Source organism: Choristoneura fumiferana, chromosome 27, assembly GCF_025370935.1.
Source record: "Choristoneura fumiferana chromosome 27, NRCan_CFum_1, whole genome shotgun sequence".
In the NCBI taxonomy this organism is placed as follows: domain Eukaryota; kingdom Metazoa; phylum Arthropoda; class Insecta; order Lepidoptera; family Tortricidae; genus Choristoneura; species Choristoneura fumiferana.
The window spans coordinates 3629410-3650480 of record NC_133498.1 but is presented as its reverse complement, the minus strand read 5'-3'; the positions used below and the strand labels follow the sequence as shown (position 1 = coordinate 3650480).

Sequence of the window (21071 nt, the reverse complement as noted above, 5' to 3'; positions counted from 1 at the left end):
ACGTATTATAATACAGTGCATCAGGTCTTAAGTTCAATTTAATAATTGCAAATCTGCACACAACACCAGCGATAAAAATCACAATGTAATTTGTATATACATTCAAAACAGTGTAGCACCGCTTTCAGTGTTGAAATACAAAAAGACGCTAAAACATTGCTTAATTAAATGCCTCAAATTGTAAGTTTTACATAAAACTTATTTCTTTTCAAAATTTGGCTTAGTAGATGTGTATAGTCATTAGAATGAAAAATAATTTTGGTTTTAAATTCCCCTTTGGTTAAAAATTACAGTAATTTATTTTTATACCTTCATTTACTCGATTATTTATCAGCATTATCGATTGCGGACTAATAAATTCTTCATATTTTATGCAAGCGGTAGGTACACTTCGTTAATAAATAATTGAATTTATAGTAAGTACGAACAAGTTGAAGTAGTCAACTTGACCTTGAGCACTTTGCATATTGATGCAATATCCTAGTCCCGGTCCCGGTCCGTTCTATTTATAGAAATCCGTGGTCCGTGGTACTGGGTCTACTGATTAATTAAATATAACCACATATAGTTATTTTTTTTTTCATGTCATGCGGATAAATTAAAAGCGCATCTTGGCACCCTTATTATTAAATATAAAAAAAACCTTCGTAATATTTTGATAAATCTTAATTTCCATTCCTTTCTAATAAAATTGGTGTGCTGCTAATCGATACACTTCCGACTATTCGTTCATTGCTTAAAAATCAATCACTCATTCAAAATACAACCTAACCAAATTAAACATTGCTTATAGTTCATTCATGTTCTAAGCAACGACTAAAGTTTAGTAGTAGGGTATAGTCCTATTAAAATTGTTCGTAGTATAAAAAAATCTCGGCTGGCCGGTTCGCTCTTTGTCCTCAGTCTGCGTTTATTTATTTTTGTTTTCAAAAATATTTTTATACCGTTGTTGGATATCAATTAATTAGTGAAGAGTAGGTAACAACAAAGTGGATGATTTTGTTTGTTTCTCAAGTCTCATCATCTGTACAGTGAAATAAAAAAATATATATTTTTTAATCAGTTCAGTTCATTAGGGCATCATAACAATAATTTTAATGATGTGAAATTGAAATAAATTCAATTTTCCCTTGGTTTTACTGTAGTGTGAATAATCGCGATTTATTTATCAGTTCAGAGCTTTATATACATTTGTGTGCTCCCCTACGTTGTCTAAATTGGATAATCGCGAATCTAACGCCTACAGAACAGATTACTACTGCACAGAATTACCTGGTGCTGTCACTACCGTTGTCTTCGCTATTTCGCTTTGTTTTTTTATAAATAGAGCACCTGAAGATTACAGTAAGTGCTTTTATTTTGTACTGCTAGTTGCTACCTTTTACTTCTCTTTATTAATTAATACAGCAAGACATGTCTAATTTTTTTCGTTACACCTTATTATCAAAGAAGGCGAAGTTACAGCGCTTTTTGATAGTTGTATGTAGTTTGAATTTATTAGAATAGCACTAATAAGACTAACAGCAGTAGATGCATGAAAGTGAACATTTGATTGTGTTTATCATGCATTTAGTTACTGATCTTTAACCTCTTCCTCTTGATCTTATTGCGTTCTCATTTTGTTCAAGTAAGTATAGCAGTAAGTGTCTGAAATTATATTTAGGTTAGGGTTGCCATATCTAAAATCTGGCAACCAGGGCAAGAATCGTGGAAACCCTGGATTTTGGAACTCGGAATATCAACAGTTTTTTTCAACAGGCATGAGCGACAAGTTGAGACAAGTATTGTCTAACACATGGGTGCTAATGATATGTGATCACATTCGCCATCTCATCTTATACTGTGTGATGGAAGGGGATGGTGAAAGACCTGAACTACTGATAAATCCCTGTCCGGACACTCGTGACACACTCAACTCTGGGGAAACCTGGGTGGATGGCAACCCCCATTTAGGTTAATATTTAATTTATTATCAAACAACCTGTGTTACCTGTGTCACTCACCTAGCTCATCAGTATTTATCTAATCTTTGAAAACTAAACTATGCCAATACCCAGTTATATAATCAACCAGAACTATACAATGATACTGATTGATAATGATATTTTTACAATGATACAATTTTTTATTCTTACATACTAAATAATATAAATAAATAAATAAATATCACGGGACAATTCACACCAATTCACATAGTCCCAAAGTAAGCGCCTGATTCCATCATTCTAATATTACAGAGTAAGTATATGTTTCTCTGTTACCTCTTCAGGCTACAATTTAGATGAAAGTTAGGGTGAAGATAATTTGAGAAACAAATAAGGACATACAAGACTCATTCCGCGGGATAGCATTACTTTTTACTATTGCAGGCAACAGCTACTTCTGGGCTACTTTTGATGTTTCGCCCCTGACATTTTTGCGTCGGGGGTTAAAAATAAAGTAACCTAACCAATAAAAAGTTGGAAAATCCCCAACTTTATCACTTCAAAGTTCAATATCTCAAAAACGGCTAAACAGATTTTGATGAAACATGTCTAAGAACCATCGCTAGAAACCCTGCTTTCAAATGAAAAAAAAACGCATTCCAATTGGTCCACCTGTTTAAGAGCTACGGTGCCACAGACAGACATGGACACACATAGCTGTCAAACTTATAATACCCCTCTTTTTGCGTCGGGGGTTAAAAAATAAAAGAGTAAAGCATCTGCTTTTACAAACGGAATAGAAAAGTGAATTGACTGTGTCCTGAAACAAAAAATATAGGTATTTGCTTATGCAATACTGCAGCGCACACAAACAATTGAAAATTGTTTACATTTAAGTTAGGACTTCTTTTTTTTCTTATTTATGTAATTTTGATTGTGTGTGTTTGCAGTAACAAATAAACGTTTTATCTATCTATCTATCTATCAATAATTTATTTTAATGTTTTTAAAGTCACTTCAATGGCAAACTTTTTTATGAACCCTATGTCCCTGAGGGATAGTTTTTTTTTCCTTATTATTATTTGTAATTATTTTGTCTGTGTACAATTGAACAATTTGAATACAATTTGAATTTGTGTTACAATTTGAATTTTATATTATTATATTCCAGATTCTGAGTTCACAGAAAGTACACTGTAGGTTTTGTTGCGAGTGTCGAAAATTTGCAGCATAAACAGCTGTATCCTTTGATTGCGTTGGCTTAGAAGTTTGTTTTATTCACACCTCCAAGGGACAGTAGACCTGAGTATTTGATATAAATTTCAGCTTGATATCTCCACGCGTTCCTGAGAAAAAGTCTTGACAGACGGACAACAATGTGATCCTATAAGGGTTTCCGTTTTTTCCTTTTGAGGTACGGAACCTTAAAAATTAACGAGTTTAGGAAAATATCCACTGTTGTCTTAGATGCAGCCAAGCAGCCCAAGGCCCAGGGGGTCATGACCTCCCATGATCCCCTTCTGTATTCGCCCATGTGTAGCTATGTATAGCGATTGGAGTGTAAATTAAGATTGGTTTTTTGGAATCTTTTTGTATTTTTTATTTCAATTCCAAATTTTTACTTTTACGGTCATCCCGTAAAACCGAAATTGAAAATACAAACTGAAATATAGATGCACAGAAAAAACAGAAAAATAAGACCATCACTGGGAATCGAACCCAGGTCCAGGTCCAGGTCCAGGTCCAGGTCTGGAGTGTAAATGTATAATGAAATGACAGTGCTGGCTAAAAATCAGTGCTGGGGTGTTTTAATGCTTCAGCATTATGATGAGCCAGTGTCCAATCTGCAACCGCACTGACACACCCAGTGGCGTAGCGTTGACTAATGTAGACGTGGGCGAAGTCGTATCAGCGAGGCCCCTTTTCTATGGTCGCATCGCATTTAAAGAGGCCTCGTGAGGCCCTTTTAAGTGCGACGCCGTGGGCGAGGGCCCACTCCGCCCACGCCTAGCTACGCCATTGGGCACACCCTATCTTTATCCTTCATGTTGCTAGATGTTGTTTTGTTGTGAATGAAATAAATGTTTTTTTTTATTTGACTGGATGGCAAACGAGCAAGTGGGTCTCCTGATGGTAAGAGAGCACCACCGCCCATAAACATCTGCAACACCAGGGGTATTGCAGATGCGTTGCCAACCTAGAGGCCTAAGATGGGATACCTCAAGTGCCAGTAATTTCACCGGCTGTCTTACTCTCCACGCTGAAACACAACAGTGCAAGCACTGCTGCTTCACGGCAGGATTAGCGAGCAAGATGGTGGTAGCAATCCGGGCGGACCTTGCACAAGGTCCTACCACCTGCAGTACTGCTGTACTTTCTTACTTCCTTTCCTTCTTTATAAGTAGTAGCTTAAGGTAGTAGCGGTGTTAGTTATGCCATGTAGTTCTGGAACGTTCTAGACGTGGATGGCCCTTCCACTGTCCTCACACGATCGTTCCCCCCCCAGATGTGCGTGCCAGTAGTCCGGCAGCATGGAGGAGCAGGCGTGCCTGGTGCGCGCGCGCTCTGACTCCGAGTCCTCGTCCAAGCTCAGCTTCGGCGCGTGCGCGAGAGCCATGGCCTACACGGAGGACCGGTTGACAGGTCAGTGACCTCGCATCTATAGTAACAACAATCCCATGGCCTAGCTAGAGGATGGTTGGTAGGTCAGTATACTTGTATCCGACCCAAGAGCCACAGAAATCTAAATAAATCTCACTGGTTTCCTCGGAAAATTTCTACAGCTATTGGCTTTTTTTTGAGTAAAAAAAAAAGATTTTGGACATATCAAAGAAGTGGTAGCTATTGGCTTGGCCAAGCCTTGGTGGCCCAGTGGTTTGACCTATCGCCTCTCAAGCAGAGGGTCGTGGGCTCGAACCCCGGCTCGCACCTCTGAGTTTTTCGAAATTCATGTGCGGAATTACATTTTAAATTTACCACCAGATTTGCGGTGAAAATAAAACATCGTGAGGAAACCTGCACAAACCTGCGAAGCGATTCAATTCCATGGTGCGTGCGCAGTTCCCAATCCGCGCTGGGCCCGCGTGGGAACTATGGCCCAAGCCCTCTTGTTCTGAGAGGAGGCCTGTGCCCAGCAGTGGGACGTATATAGGCGGGGATGATGATGGATGAGGCAAGCCTATTGCCCACCTTCTATTTCACGCGGAGAGGACTCCATCCAGTCTATTTAACTCGCAATAGCGAACTACCCAGATGTGCTTCCATTGAAAGAGAAATAAAAGCCCCTATCTGAGAAAGATACCTAAAAAACATCGCTGGTTTCCTCCAAATTTTTACTCAACTGTTAACTTGGCAGTTGCGTGCAATCCCATTGTCCTAAAGACCGCCTGGTATGTATCTCAAACTTTTATTATTATTATTATTATAATAAAAGTTTGAGAGTAGATTAAGTAGTCGTGGGGTGGCGCCAGATATTTCCGAGGTAAAGCCGAAGCAAACATCGCTTACATCTTTCATAATTTCTGTGTGTTGTTCTATTTTGTAAATATTGGGCAAGCCGGAGGGAATAGAGTTCTAGCTTCGCCACTGGTAGGTAGCAGGGATGTGACGGATGTGATTTTATCGGAACCAGAAACGGAATCGGAACCGAAAACGGAACCGGAACCAGAATCGGAGCCTGAGTGATAGGTGGACGAGATGTTAAGGGTAGGTCCACTAAACCTGAGGGTTTATTGCGTAACGTTTGTGACACCCGCGATCACAATCAAATGATAGTTGTCGCATACAAAAACTGTCATTTGATAGTGATCGAGAGTGTCTGAAACGTTCCATAAGTAGCTCTCTGTATGTTTTTGATGTAGGTACGCCGCTCATGTCCAGTCGCCGACATCCGATATAACTTACGTTCAAAAATAACGGAACCGGAACGGAAACGGATGTTTAATAGCAAACGGAAGTTCCGATTTAACGGAAACGGAATCGGAGCTTCGTAACATCCCTGGTAGGTAGGTTAGGTATGTGTCAGTGTGCGTGACTGTGTTAGTCATTCACGCTTAAACGACTTAATGGATTTGGATGACATTTTGTATTTATATAGCTGGATACCTGCGGGATAACTGATACGCTACTTGTCATCCCATCCCAACGTGACCGGGACAAATTATGAAACCTCACCCTTTATGTTTAGATATAAGAAATCTTCTCACTCTAGTATTAAGGGGATCCCATGCCCCAATGACCTTCGATCTGAATTCCTTAGTTTTCTAATGTTTTTTGTAGCTTATATTAACAACAACGGTTTTAAGCAATACAGTCTTTGAGATATTTGGCATCAAAGTTTTCTAGCCATAACTTTTATGTTAATTAGTTTCAAATGAAAACCCTAGACACGTTTTTAGAAACGTCAAAGACGAACCCAAATATGTAGATTTCGTATATGTTAGATCTTTCACGTGAATAGATATACGAAACAAGTGTTTTTTTTAGACAATGTTTAAAAAAAAATCATACAAAGTTAAGTATTATTTTTTTTTCAAAATCCGGTAGACGAAAATGGAGATAAAAGATTGAAGAGCCGATAGCCGTTTGACTTATAAGTCTATCTTTAGTGCAAAAGTAGGAGATACCATTCAAAACTGTTCAAAAATGGATGAAAACCTCGGGTAGCCCCTTAAATAATATAAGCGATAGCGGGACGGCAAGATACGTTGTTCGAATTTGTACTTCGTAGTACAGGGTCTCATTCCTAAGATCTAGTCTATAATTCCAGATGGGGCAGGCGAGCCAGGCAGCACCAACATGGCAGCCAACCCTCCGGAAAATATGGACAACGAGAGCGGCGAGCTGATAGACTACAGCGACACCAGCGTGTTGGAGCAGTTCCATGAAGATGCCCTTCGGCAGGTGAGGAGTTGCAGGAGTCCAGGGGGGTTAGGTTACATAACCATACTCATATGAGCTCATATGAGCTCTGGTTGAGATCGAAACGCGTCAGTGTGGTGGTGGTGGTAGATGGGTTTGTGTTATTTGTGTGTTCTTACAGTGTGGAGGAACTGCATGAACACGCATATCTTGCATAAACTTAGCTATCATTAGGTCGCGGGTGAGCAAAGAAATTCTTTTAGTTCATATTGATTGATAACCATACTGTACAATGTTTTAGATTAGACTATCGCGGATATTACAAATTTTATGATTTAAATTCGGGTTCTGTTCCGCGCATGCAACTGTGCCGAAATATCGAGCTTCTCTAAAATCAGGTACGCGGAACAAAACCCGTATTTAAATCATAAAATAACCATACTGTGACCCTTATTTCACAATTTTGTACCCCTCGTATTTTAAAAATTAATCTGGCAAATAAAATAATTCTATTCTATTACTCCCCCCCCCCGCTCGGTGAACAATCGTGGTATTTTGAAGTCTTCTCTCCCCTAAATGGGTCCCGTAGTATGGGTACGTTCCCTTACTGTTGGGTTGGTGTGAAATCCCGGGCACCTAAGAGAATTCAAAATAGGTCGTCGTGGGAACTACCTATAGCCCAAGCCTTCTCATTTTGAGAGGTCAGTGCCCAGCAGAGGGACGTATATAAGTCGAGATAATGATGATGATGAATATGTTAAGAGAACAAACAAAATATATGAAAATACAATACAATACAATAACTCTTTATTGCACACCAACAAGCAAGCTATAAAAAACACAGGTATAAAAAAAATTGTGTTATAGTAGATATTATAACGATTTTGTGGTGAAAATTTATGACGTTTAATGCGTAATATTTAGCAAAGCACTTTACACAATAATGAAGGTCTGTCTGCCGTCGGCTCTTGCTCCAATATGGACCTCCGAAAAGTAACCCTTGATATCTTTTTTTAATTGTTACACTTGTTTCCAGACACTTTGCGGCATGGGCCAGGCCCGTATATACCTGGCTTGCAGCCTGGCTTTGGCCGGGGCCACGCTGGAGCTCTCCGCCATACCCTTTGTGCTGCCATCTTGTGAGATCGAACTGTGCATACTGCCGCATGAGAAGAATTGGCTTGGTGAGTTTGCAATTAATTCGACCATTTAATGTTACTTGACCTGAAATGTAGTATATTTGTAATGAATAATAAAACAAAAAAAAAAAATATCATGGGACACTTGACACCAATTGCCCTAGTCCCAAACTAAGCAAAGCTTGTACTATGGATACTAGGCAACTGATGAACATACTTATATAGATAAATACATACTTAAATACATATTAAACAACCAAGACCCGAGAACAAACATTAGTATTATTCATACAAATATCTGCCCGGCCGGGGATCGAACCCGAGATCTCAAGCTTCGTAGTCAGGTTCTCTAATCACTTAGCCATCAGAGGCCGTATTGCGTAATGTTTCTGACGCTCGCGACCGCAATCAAATGACAGTTTTTGTATGCGAAATCTGTCATTTGATTGCGATCGCGAGCGTCCGAAACATTAGGCAGTACGGCCTCTGGTCGTCAAAATATACTTTGTTTTGAAAAATATACTTACTGCCTAGTTTCTTGCGGCGTATTCCTCTTGGCAATGATGGTTTTTTCGAAAGCGCTGGTAGTATAAATAAGTAAAATGAAAAAGAACCCTTTGAATAGAAAAAAAAATGTTTTGTGTAAAAAAAAAGTTTGTACATGAAATCTTAACTAACAATCTAAACTATTTTTTATTATTATTTTTATTTTATAGACACGGACCTTTTCAAAGTGCCTGGTTCCCTGGAATTCATATAGTATTTAGCGGGATTGAAGGCTCCATTTTTTTTTCAGTTCTGATAAGCCTGGTGGGCGGTTCCTTGGGCGCCATAGGCTGGGGTGCCCTCGCGGCCCGTCTAGGGCGGCGGCGCGCCCTCCTCTCCGCCCTAGCGGTCAACTCGGTGTTCGCTGCTATCGCCGCTTTCATGCCCACTTACGGGACCTTCATGATGGCCAGGTGAGAAGGGTGGATGGTGGGTGAAAGTGGGGAAGTGTGATATATCGGGTGGGATGGAAATGGGTAAGCTTAATATCTATGGGGTGGGAAGAAGAGGGGAAGTTTGACATATGGGGTCTGGTGAAAGTGGAAAGGTGTGATATATTGGGAAGTGTGGCGTGAAAACGTGGTAATGTGATGTTTGGGGTACGGTGGAATGAAAGTGGAGAAGCGTGACATATGGAAAGGGGTTAAAGTGGAGATGTGTGACATTTGGAGCAGTATGAAAGTGAGAAAGTGTGATATATATAGGGTAGAGTGGGGTGATAAAGGGCAAGTGTGATATATGGGATAGGGCGGGGGTGTGACATGGGGTGGGATGAAAGTGGAAAAAGTTACGTAAGGGGTGGGGTGGGGTTAAAGTGATTAAGTGTGACAAATAGGGTGGAGGTGGAATATTGGGAAAGTGTAAAATATGAAATAGTGTGACCTAAGGTGTATTGAGAAATAGTTTGATTAATAGACTGGATTATATGCCAAAATAGCTTGAAATGTGCACGATAAATACTAGAAATACAAATATCGTATCATACCACATTCTCATCTGCACTTTTCATCAGGGGAGATAATTTTAACCAGCCATCTGTCACCGTTAGTGTAAACTTGCGTCAATTTCCATTCTTTCTTGGTCGGATAATCATAAAATTTTACTTCAAACCTCATTCTCTACAGATTCTGCTCAGCCATCGGTTCCGGCGGCGTGGTGCCAACATCCTATACATATTGCTACGAAGTCACGCCGCGCCCTTGCCGCCGCCGGCTACTCGCCATATTGGTGATGGCGCATGGTGTTGGCGTCATAATGGCCGCGGTGTTGGCCCACGCAGTGCTGCCACCTACCGGCGCTGATGCGTTGATGGATGATAAGGAGCACTTTTCTGCATGGCACAGGTGAGAGCGCCGCGGTTCAGTGGTCCGGGCGGTGGGTAGAGCGCCATAGCACGCAGTTAACGTAGGTTCGAGACTGGATATTTTGAAGGAATTTTTGTAATATTTAATTAATTTTCAAAAAGGTGTCTCCACTCCACCAATACAACGTGTCTGCACTGTGACTTAAATTCTGAGTAGAGTTTCTTCCCAGGAACATTCTAAATTGGGACACTACTCCTATTGGCCTATATAGTTCCAAAGAAAGCAAAGCTTATGTTATGAGTACAGTCAAGGGCAAAGATATCGACACGGCCAAAGTTGCAAAAATATGTATACACGGCCTTATTGTTAAGTGCATAAAGACGTGTATACATATTTTTGTAACTTTGGCCGTCGATATCTTTGCCCTTGAGGGCCTGGACACATGTCGCCGGTACGGTGCCGTCTACGGTGTCACGGCGCGGCGCCGTCAAAACTACCAAGCGTGTACGTACCAAGCGTTTGACGGCGCCGCGCCGTGACACCGTAGACGGCACCGTACCGGCGACATGTGTCCAGGCCCTGACTGTACATTAGGCGACGTTTAAACATACCTACTTAAATACATGTTAATCATCCAAGACTCGAGAACTTAACATTCATATTTTTCATACAAATATCTGCCCCGATCGGGAATCGAACCTGGGATCTCAAGATTTTTAGTCAGATTTTCTTCAGGCTACACAATCGTTAATGAGCCCCGGTATCCCAGTCGGAAGTTATAATTATATTTATTAATATGGACCATGTTCCATTTTAGGTATTTGCTCCTCTGCACGCTGCCGATCCTAGCTTCGCTCGTGAGCCTGATATGGACCCAGGAGTCCCCGCGATATTTACTCGACGTCGGGAGAGAGGTCGATGCTATGGTCGTCTACCAGGTGAGAAAAAAAATACAATACGCAATAGTAGATTGTACAACGAGTGCATAAAACTCGTCATTTAACCCGAGTAGTGTCAACCTGAGCCGTAGGCGAGGGTTGATAGTTCAGTCGAGGGTAAAGTGGGTTTTATGAACAATGCAGGTACAATCCTATGCACGCGACGCGCGCAGTCAGCGCTGCTCATACTATTGTTCAACAGGCGGCTAGCTGCTTTTGACGATTTTTTTTTCGTTTCCAGAACCTTCACAGCAGCAACCAGAGTCGCATATGCGGCTCGGGCGGCGAAGTGGCAGACTCGGAGTACCGGCTTGGTTCACTGACGCTGCCCGGCAAGCGTCCCGCCCACAAGCTGCATCACGTGCGGCATAGCGTCAAGATGGTGAGTATCATCATTATCATCATCATAACAACCACCACCATCCATACAGCAAGCCGCGGGCAAAAGCTAGTATTCTAATATTATAAAACTAGCGTTTGCCCGCGGTTTCGCCCACGTGGAATCCGGTTATCGCGCGCTGTTCCCTCGTTTTTTTTCCGGGATAAAAAATAACCTTTGTCACTCCCTGGCCCATAAAATAAATAACTAAATAATCGAAATCAGGTTTTCTAGCGATAGTTCTTAGACATGTTTCATCGAAATCGGTTCAGCCGTTTTGGAGATATTGAACTTTGAAGTTGCAAAGTCGGGTTTCCAACTTTTTGTTGGTTAGGTTAATGTACCATATTGTAAACGTAGCAAGGTCGAAAATGTGTACATTCATGTGGTCGCTATATACATATTAAAGACTACGCCTGGAAAAGGATTAACGACCCTGGGTAGGATATATAATAGTTTTTAGCCCAGAAAAGTTCCCGCGTAGTCGTGTGCAAAAGGTACTACTACATTTTAAACTTATCGTACAAAATGTTTTTTTTTATTACAGTTCTGGCAGGCGTTTTTCCAGCTGTTCTCAAGTGCGTACAAGAATACTACTCTCTCGCTCGGCGGGATCATGCTGTTCTCTATGGCCATACAGGTAACTAACAAACATTCATAATGAATTCATTTTTTGGGTTCCGGAGCCAAAATGGCAAAAACGGAACCCTTCTAGTTTCGTCAAGTCCGTCTGTCTGTCTGTCTGTCCGTATGTCACAGGCATTTAACTCGAAAACTACTACAAGATGTATATCAATGAAATTTGGAGTACAGATGTCTTGTCAAAGCAGCTATTTAGTTTTGTAGTTAAATCGCAAAAATAAATATTTATAGGGGGGGGGGGAGGCACTCCATACACGTAACAGAAATTGTATTTTTTTTTTTAACTCTTAAACGTGTGGCACAACGTGTGGTAGTCGACAGCTCTTTTGAAAAGATAGTAAGGTTTCTCAAAAGTGAAGATTTCCGGAAATAATCGCTCCCAAAGTAGCAAAAATTGTGTCCACCCCCCCCCTCTATCTTGTAAACTGTTTGCCCAAAAAATATGGAAAGGTAACGCTTAATGAATACTTTCAACGAAAATTGGTTTCAACATGATCGGATATACCGTTTTTGAGTTATTGCCGAAAAACTGCGCTTCTCAACAAAATAACTTAAGTACCGTGAAGACACGCTCTTTTTCTGGTAATAGATTTTAAGACTGTAGTAAGTGTTTTAATTGTGTTATAACGCACATAATTTTTTTCGTAATGGCTATGGAACCCTATCTTGGGCGTGTCCGACACGCTCTTGGCCGGTTTTTATTTTGTTTTAAATGTTTCTATGTAATTTATATCAGAATAATTTCAATTCAATTTATAATTACAGTTTTATGCGCATTACTTCTTAAATAATTTGTGACAGTATTTCTACCATTGAAAATTGGTTTCGATATAAGAACAAGTTGAACTTATGTTCGTTGAATTACTCAATCTGGGTTATAGTACTTAAAGTATACTTTAATCGACCCTCCTCTCTGTATTCTGACCAAACTAATTAGATTTTTCTTGTAGAGACCATTTTTTTTCATAATAAAATTGCAATTTGGCTACCGGATAGCCAAGTGGTTAGAGAACCTGACTACGAAGCTTGAGGTCCCGGGTTCGATTCCCGGCCGTTGCAGATATTTGTATGAATAATACGAATGTTTGTTCTCGGGTCTTGGGTGTTGAATATGTATTTAAGTATGTATTTATCTATATAAGTATGTTGATCCGTTGCCTAGTATCCATAGTACAAGCATTGCTTAGTTTGGGACCAGGTCAATTGGTGTCAAGTGTCCCATGATATTTATTTATTTATTTTTTGATATTGAATTTCCTTTCCAGTTCTTCCTGTCATCATATATACCGTCAGCGGTTCTCACAATCGAAAACCAAGAATTCGAAGCGTCCAAACGTCTCATACAGAACGTGTCATACGAGAATACACACTTCAACGAAACACTGGAGAACGTGGAATACGCGAACGTGACATTCTATAATTGCACGTTCAAGGATCTGATGCTGTCGCACGTGTCGTTCCGGAATTGTTCGTTCTACGACGTGATATTCTCGAATATAAAGACTTCGTACGCGTATTTCACTGGGTCGCTGTTCGTTAATAGCACGTAAGTATTTACAAACTTTTTCACGGCACTGCTCGAAAATGTGCCCATTGATAACATAAATCCAGTACGCAAAACTGCTTATATTTTGTACATTTAACAGCTGACTCATTTATGGCTCGCAAACACGATCAATGTAGCACATTAAGGTAAAAGGTCGTATCTATATTATGTATTTCATAGTACGATACGAGTTTTTCGAATATATTTCAGAATAATTTTCTTGGCCTGCTGAAACGACAATTGGAGCAACCAAAACTAATCGTCTGCTGCATGTGAAAGTTAGCAGTAGCATTAACTTTTTAAGTCCGCTGGGCACTGCATTGCACTGGCTGAACAGCCAGGCTCCTCAGTGCGCGAGCTCTCATACATCCTCGTTATGTTCGACTTGCTGCCGCAGCCAGGCTGCCTAGTGAGCGGAGACCTTAATACAATTTTTATTTTTTAAATATATGGTTTTGGGTACTGGCCACTAAGAATGGACTCGTTTAAAAAAAATATGAAAAATAAAAATCGGCGGGAGCCAAGCGGGTGCAAGGATGTTTTTGGATTTTTTATTTCCTCGCAGCGCAGTAGTCGTGAAAAGCACAATGTTTAGTCGGCCAAAAGTCAAAAGTGCAATGAAGAACTCGTGTTATCGAAATTACTACCCGTTTAACTATTGCTCACTTTCCAGTCTCTAGAACAATGTACTATTGTTTCAGCATCATCGACACAGACATAACAGTCGGCCGCGAGATCGACGCGTGGACGACTCTAAACTCAACAGTCATCCGCGGCATCCGTCTGGCGTGCGCGCGGCACGCGCCGCTCACATGGCGCCTGCGGGGGTTGTTGACGGAACAGACGCACGCGGCGCTCGGCACGCTGCTGGCTGGCGTGCTCGCGCTGGTGTTCGCGGCCGCGCTCGCGCCCGCCGGCCGGCTCGCGCCCAGAGGTAACACACGGTAACACACGGTAACACACGCACTGTTACCGCGCGGGGTGCTTTTTAGTATTCCGGAGCCAACATGGCAAAAAAGGAACCCTTATAGTTTCGCCATGTCTGTCTGTCTGTTTGTCTATCTGTCTGTCCGTCCGCGGCTTTGCTCGGGGACTATTAATGCTAGAAAGCTGTCATTTTGCACAAATATAAATGTAAACTATGCCGACAAAATGGTACAATGCATTTTAAAAAAAAAATCAAGGAAAACTATAACGGCTAAGTTTGCTTGAAAATAATTAGTAGTTTAAGAGTAATTAGCAGCCTAAGGTATAAGGTATACCTAAACTTGGAAGATTCCGTATAAAACACGAAATCCTTAGAGAAATATTACTTAATTTTTTCGTAATGGCTACGGAACACTACTTCGGGCTTGTCTGACACGCTCTTGGCCGGTTTTTTGTTATTGTTACTCCTACACGGAAGAATAGCTTCGTCCGAATTGGGATGTTATTTATGCAGATAAGAAGCTGGACGTCTGAAATGACACATAGACTACTTTTTACTCTAATGTTCCCATCGCAAATTGCAAACGCTAGGATAAATGTCCATAAGTTTGCCGTGAGTATTTTATCAGAGAGAGAGGATTTTCTTACATTAACACCTTTAAAAAAACATGTTTACAACGAATAAGTGAATGATGATGATGCTAAACTCTAGTACTTAATAAAATATTACTGTTCCAGTCATCATATGCGTGATCTGCATGTGCCTGTCTCCGTCGATCTTCTTCGTGCAGAGCGAGACGGCGCTATACGTCGCTGAGGCCGTATACAGGGTGTTCCTCACGCTCATTTTCTACATCGCATGCGTGGGCGTGGTTGACTCGTATCCTGCTAATCTGAGGTATGTAAAAGAAAGGATGCCCTTAGTTTTCAGTAAATGTATATGTCAGAATATCCCCAATCCATAAATACTTCAGCTTTATCATCAATCCAACTCGGATGGGCAGCGTTTGGGGAACTTCGTAATGTCTTTTGGTCCAAAATTTCTCAGTGCCTTAAGACGCCTTTAACACGTGATAATCCGAGACGTGGTGCTTCACTATAGGCCTTATGATGTTCGGAGTTGCTCAGCGAGCTATGCTTGGGGTTTCTCTATGGGATCGAATCAGAAATGAGATACGGAGAAAACGAGGGTCAACGACATAGCCCAGCGATTTAGCTCGTTGCAGTGGCAATGGGCAGGCCATATACCACGGAGAACGGATAGCCATTGGGGCTGAAAAGTTCTCGAATAGAGTCCGCGGATTGCCAAACGCAGTGTAGGAGGCCCATCAACGAGATGGTCGGATGGTCTGGTTAAAGCCGCGGGTTCACGGTGGATGCAAGCCGCTGCCAACCGAAGCAACTGGAGGTCTATTGGGGAGGCTTATGTCCAACAGTGGACGTCCTACGGCTGAGATGATGATGATGATACTTCAAAAAATCTCCTATCCTTATACCCCTGAGCTTAGAATTGTAATAAACAGGGCTAGGGTCGGTCAAGCAAGAAACCAATGGGTATCAACAAAAAAGACTGACCTAAGCACCCCGCAGAGCGTAACGGGAGAATGCATGCTCCTTTACCGGCTTTCCAGCAGATGGTTGAAGCAAGACTCTCTAAGAACCCTTCCTAACCTCTTAGCCGTCGAGCTTAGGGGGCGTTCAAGTAATTAGTAACGCAATTTTTTTACATTTTTGACCCCCCAACCGCCCATGTAACGCGCCGTAACGTTCTTCTGTACCCCACCTCCCCCCTTCCGAAACGTTACGTAACACCCGAGTGACTTTTTACCAAAAAGTCACAATTATGTTGCGCAAAGTACCGGAAAGACGCTAAAGTAAGTACCTTTTTTATTTGTTTTATTTCGTTTGCGATACTAAAAAATAAAAAACAACGTTATACGGTGTGTGCCCTATGAAACTCGGTTGCGAACGCAAACCCAAGCGCGTGTGACCGGCTACACAGCGCTGGCGTTGTGCGTTGTTACTTGTTCGCAAAAAACGTTGCGTAAGTCCGGCGTCGACGTCGCGTGGACGCTGCGCGCGATAACACGACGACGACGCTGGTGTGGGGTTATCTAATACTTAGTTTGCCGGCAGGTGCACGGCGCACGGCCTCATAATGTCAGTGGCGTACCTGGGAGGCGCGGCGGTGCGCGGCATCGGCCCTTTCAGCGCTCTCATCAGCGCTGTCATGTGCTCGTGATGGCCGCCGCCGCAGCAGCGCTGGCGACGCGGCTGCCGTAGAAGTAAGTTAATAGTACATTGTGTCTTAAGGCGGAAATAAGGAATTACAAACGAGAGTCTATTTAGAAGCCCGAAGTCGAAGACTGAGGGCTTTAATGAGTCGATGTTCGTAATCTAGTACCGCCCGTGCGACATACAATGTTTTCATCACATTTGCAAGTAAATTTTATATTTGTAAAAGAAAAAATATAATTTGTTCCAAATATTGGCGATACCTTAGGCTGTGCTCTTGGCAACGTCGCCCTATCCCTCCCCCTCCCGCAGCATGCGCCAACGTGCGTGTGCATTTGGTGGTCCATGTGGTCCTGCAGCACCATCAGTACGGCAATGACTCATTTACCGACCACGGGCTTCATGACAACACATTATTAGGTCGAGGGTTTTATTTGGGGGTGGCAACTAAGGTAGCCTGCATGTTACGACACTGTTTACGAGCAAGTGTGATGAAAAAGAACAAAGAGTTATTTTTTACCATTGGGCTAAGCCAGTTGAATCGAAATTCGGTGAAAATTTTAATTTTTGTTTATGTATTAATTTAATTAGTACAATTACATTAGTCTTAGGGGCTGTTTCACCATCCATTGATTAGTGTTAACTGGCGTTAGGTGTGATTCAAAGAGTATATAATCACTACGTTTTAAGAGTCTGAACTCTCATCCACAAAAACAATACCACGATTGTAGTATGAATTCAGTGTCTTTTGTGCCAATATCAAGAAACGAACTGCACAGACTAAACAGGGCCGAAAAGTCACATTGACAAGTAGTGTTGTTAGGAACAGTCGATATTATCGATGTTGTAACAGCATAGTGTTGTGCTTTTTTATCGAATATATTGTCAAAAACGGCACGTAGTGGTGCGCTTTTTATTAATTAAATGATCGAATTAAAAAAAAAAAGTTGTTTTTCTTAATAAATAATTTATTTTCGTGTCATGGATGTTTTCTTTACATAGGTAAATACAGTTTCACGTTACACAAAGTATGTATTGTAGTATTGTATTGTCCGTTTTGCCCACTGCACAGCACTTGTGGAAGGCTGTGCATGTAAATATTCCACACTGGGCAACTCCAAGCTGAACCTGAAACAAAGTTAAATTTAGCCAGTAGCTTACACTAACTAATGCAAGATAAAATAAAATTGGTACGCACAATCCAATTTTTGTCATATTGCAGGTCAATGACCTATGTTTACCTAGACAACTTTCTTACAATTTCTTGCCTTATTGTCAAATATGTCTTTACTTGTCAAATGAATGAAATGAAATGTAGGTGATCATGGAGTTAGTTGACAATACATAATTTTGTATACCTCTGATAAACAATCTACTTGCCATGCCAAATGTAATGAAATTCATTCTGTAGTTTTTACCCGATTTGGTGAAGCCCCAAAAGGAGGATTATATTTTGACCTGTATGTATGCATATCCATTTCTATCTCCTCTAACTACTAAGCAGCTCAACCTATTTTTAACCCCTAACGCAAAAAGAGGAGTGTTATTACATGAAGTGTACCATAAACACTATGGTCACCCGCTAGCTTTATCATCAGATCAACTCTAAAATTCTAAATTATGCCTATAAGGTATAGATTTATCAGTGATAGCTTACCTGTTGTATTGTCAGTTTTACACTGCGCACCACTTGTAGAAGGCTGTGCATGTAAATATTCCACACTGGGCAACTCCAAAGCTGAACCTGAACAAAGTTTAATTTAGCCAGAAGCTTCCACTAACTTATACAGGTGAAATATAATTAGTGGTATAGCCAATTTTTCTGTCTATTACTAATGCTCTGACCGGCAACTATACTATACACTCAAAATTACCAGCATTATTATTGATGACGAAGCAAATTAATTTATAACATTATATGTATGTAAAAAAATATGTGCATGTGTATTGATGGTATTTATTAGGGTTATGGTTTATGGGGGCGGACTTAAAATACAGCGCCTGTTAGCCAAGGGACTTTGTTCTGCAAGGTGCAGGCATAAGCTGAGTCGCGTTCCCTTTTGATAGTTTGATTGTACTTATTATTTGTATGTACCTATGTAGAATTTTGTAAACAAACTATTAAATCAATATTTTATTATTTTATTATTATTATTATAAGATGCAGTAAGTCAGTTGCAAATAGAGATAAATTGAAAATAAAATAAAGTGTTTACCTTGGCTGTCTTGCCAATCTTTAGGGGAAACCCTTCAAGAATTTCTTCAGAAAGAGGTGGCATGGGAAGTCCCAAATTCGGTATGGCTTTCTTCTCAGCCGGGTTTTCGATTTTGTGAAATCTCGTTGCCAACTACTTTACCCACTGCTTACAACTGAAATAAAATTTAATTGTCGTGATACTATATAAACGAATTGACGTCGGCCAGCCAAATATAACCTCACACACCTATTATCAGATTTTATCAGTAACTTTACTTACACATGTTCACTTAGAGGAATCTAGCAAAGAACATTTTGTTTCACAATGTTTTTCTTGAATACCACAAATTTCGCATCTCCTCATGTGTTGAATGGTTTCTTAGTAAAGGACAGCCGTGAAAATAACGGTAAAAAACTAGAGTCCTGTCTCGAATAAATGCACTTTAGTGAAAGAAAAGTTAATGCGGAGGAGAAATAATCTCAAACTCAACGCTATTAAAAAACAAAAACACCAAAATACACGAAAAATCAAACAGTAAACACAAAATCTCGCGAAGGCGTCCGTTCCCACGCAGCAGATGAAGGTTTGTGGGTGCCATATAAAATTGAAAAATAGAACTAAATTTTTTTCATTTACTTAAATAAAAAGGATATCCAGTCAGAATTTTATATTGTATATTATCTTAGTAATTATTTTTTTCCGCTTATTTTTTTTTTCACAGCTTAAAATGTGATGAATTGCAAATATTTATTTAAGTGAAATCTTCTAAACACAGATCATTCATAATATGGCAACCAATAAGTTATTTGGAGAGGTTGGTACAAAAAAAGTCACTAGCTCCATACATTAGATTTTTGTATGGAGTTTCAACCCACTGGGTGTGATGCTGTCTCTATTTTGTTTTGTTCGAATAGACGAAGACGGCATCACATTTAACTGTCAGTTAACACTAATAAATGGATGGTGAAACAGCCCCTTATACTTTTACTTGTTAGTTTATTTCCCCAAAACATGATCAATGCTGTTGCATGTCTGTTATTTAATTAAATGTCTTGTCCATGTACTGTTGGCATGTCTAATTAATTAATTAATAAATAAATATGGATATACTTTTGAAATATTTTCCTTCTCAGTGTATTCTACACACAGTATCAAATATGTGTAAATGATTCTCTCTTTCTCAAATAAAATTTTCAGTAATAATTAATTTTGTATGTGGAGTGGGTCAAATTTTGTTCCGCTGAGTATACCGTATACCCACGTTTTTTAACTGACTGCAGTTATGTATTTTTCATGTACTACGACCGTATAGCCCAGTGGTTAGAGAACCCGACTATGAAGCTCGAGGTCCCGGGTTCCATCCCCGGCCGGGGCAGATATTTATAAAATATGAAAAATACAAAGTCTTGGGTGTTTAATGTAATGAGACTTTGTTTTTGAGACTAGGTCAATTTGGTCAAATGTCTCATGGTATTATACGATTTCCGAGTTTTTAAATCGTTCAGGAAGCTGGTAAGAAAACTATTGGTTTTATAAAATATGTTTTTTTTTACAGATTTAAAGTTGTCTCCAACGAAGGCTAACTTGACTAAAGCGGACATATAATATAACGAAATGTAAATAACATTGATGGAATTTCGTTACAAAAATGGAAAGTTTTGTACACCTAAAATTAATGTTTCCGAAAAAGTACGAACACCTACTGTATCAAATGATTGTATATGACTATTGCGAGTTACAGATTATAGTGCATAATGTATTTCTATAGTGAAAAGTCGGAGCTTAATCTTAATACGACGGCTACACCGTATCCTGCCGTGTCCGTAATAGGGCGTACATTGAATCCAGAATGTAGCGAAGGATTCTACAATAGAATCCTGAGCCTAATGAGGGATTCAAGTGTTAACGCCCAAGATGAAAATAACTTTGCTCCCGAGTGGCTCATACAACTTTTCACACCGAGCATTATAAACTTGAAAAAAAAAAAACTAAATATTATTAAAGAACAACCAGCATAGAAAATGGCGTGGCTTTACAATTATCAACTTCAAAAAATGTCATTTGCAATAAAATATTTAGAAAAGCCTTGAACAGAAAAATTGCACTTTGCTCCCTCTCGTCAGGGAGGAAAAGTTACTTTTCTGAAGGAGAGGTGTGAAAAAATATATTCTTCATAACGAAAAGTATGAGACTGGCCACTAGCACGTTCCGTAACCAACCGTCGCTGTCGCGTGCCAAGTATGCGCTTGAGATTCCGTTCCTGACACTTTCCTATTACGATCATAGCGTGATAACGGTGTAGTAGGTACAGATCTTAACCCTTAATAAGGTAGAGGCGATTTAGCGACCACTTGCATTGAGTTGGAAACTGAACCTTATTAATTTCGTCATACGTCACAATTTCCATTGTAATTATTAAAAATACGACTAGC

The 21071-nt window shown here is 40.3% G+C and overlaps 1 protein-coding gene across 1 annotated transcript; it reads left to right on the top strand.

Annotated features, from left to right (window-relative positions):
• Window positions 1–867: 867 nt before the first annotated feature.
• On the top strand, window positions 868–16448 carry LOC141443229 (synaptic vesicle glycoprotein 2C-like). Its single transcript, XM_074108439.1, has 13 exons — window positions 868–1344; window positions 4432–4568; window positions 6694–6827; window positions 7822–7969; window positions 8721–8883; window positions 9595–9813; window positions 10592–10712; window positions 10954–11094; window positions 11639–11731; window positions 12999–13279; window positions 13981–14213; window positions 14945–15104; window positions 16343–16448. The coding sequence occupies exons 2-13, from the start codon at window positions 4457–4459 to the stop codon at window positions 16446–16448; spliced, it is 1911 nt and encodes a 636-aa protein (XP_073964540.1). The 5' UTR covers window positions 868–1344; window positions 4432–4456.
• Window positions 16449–21071: the final 4623 nt, after the last annotated feature.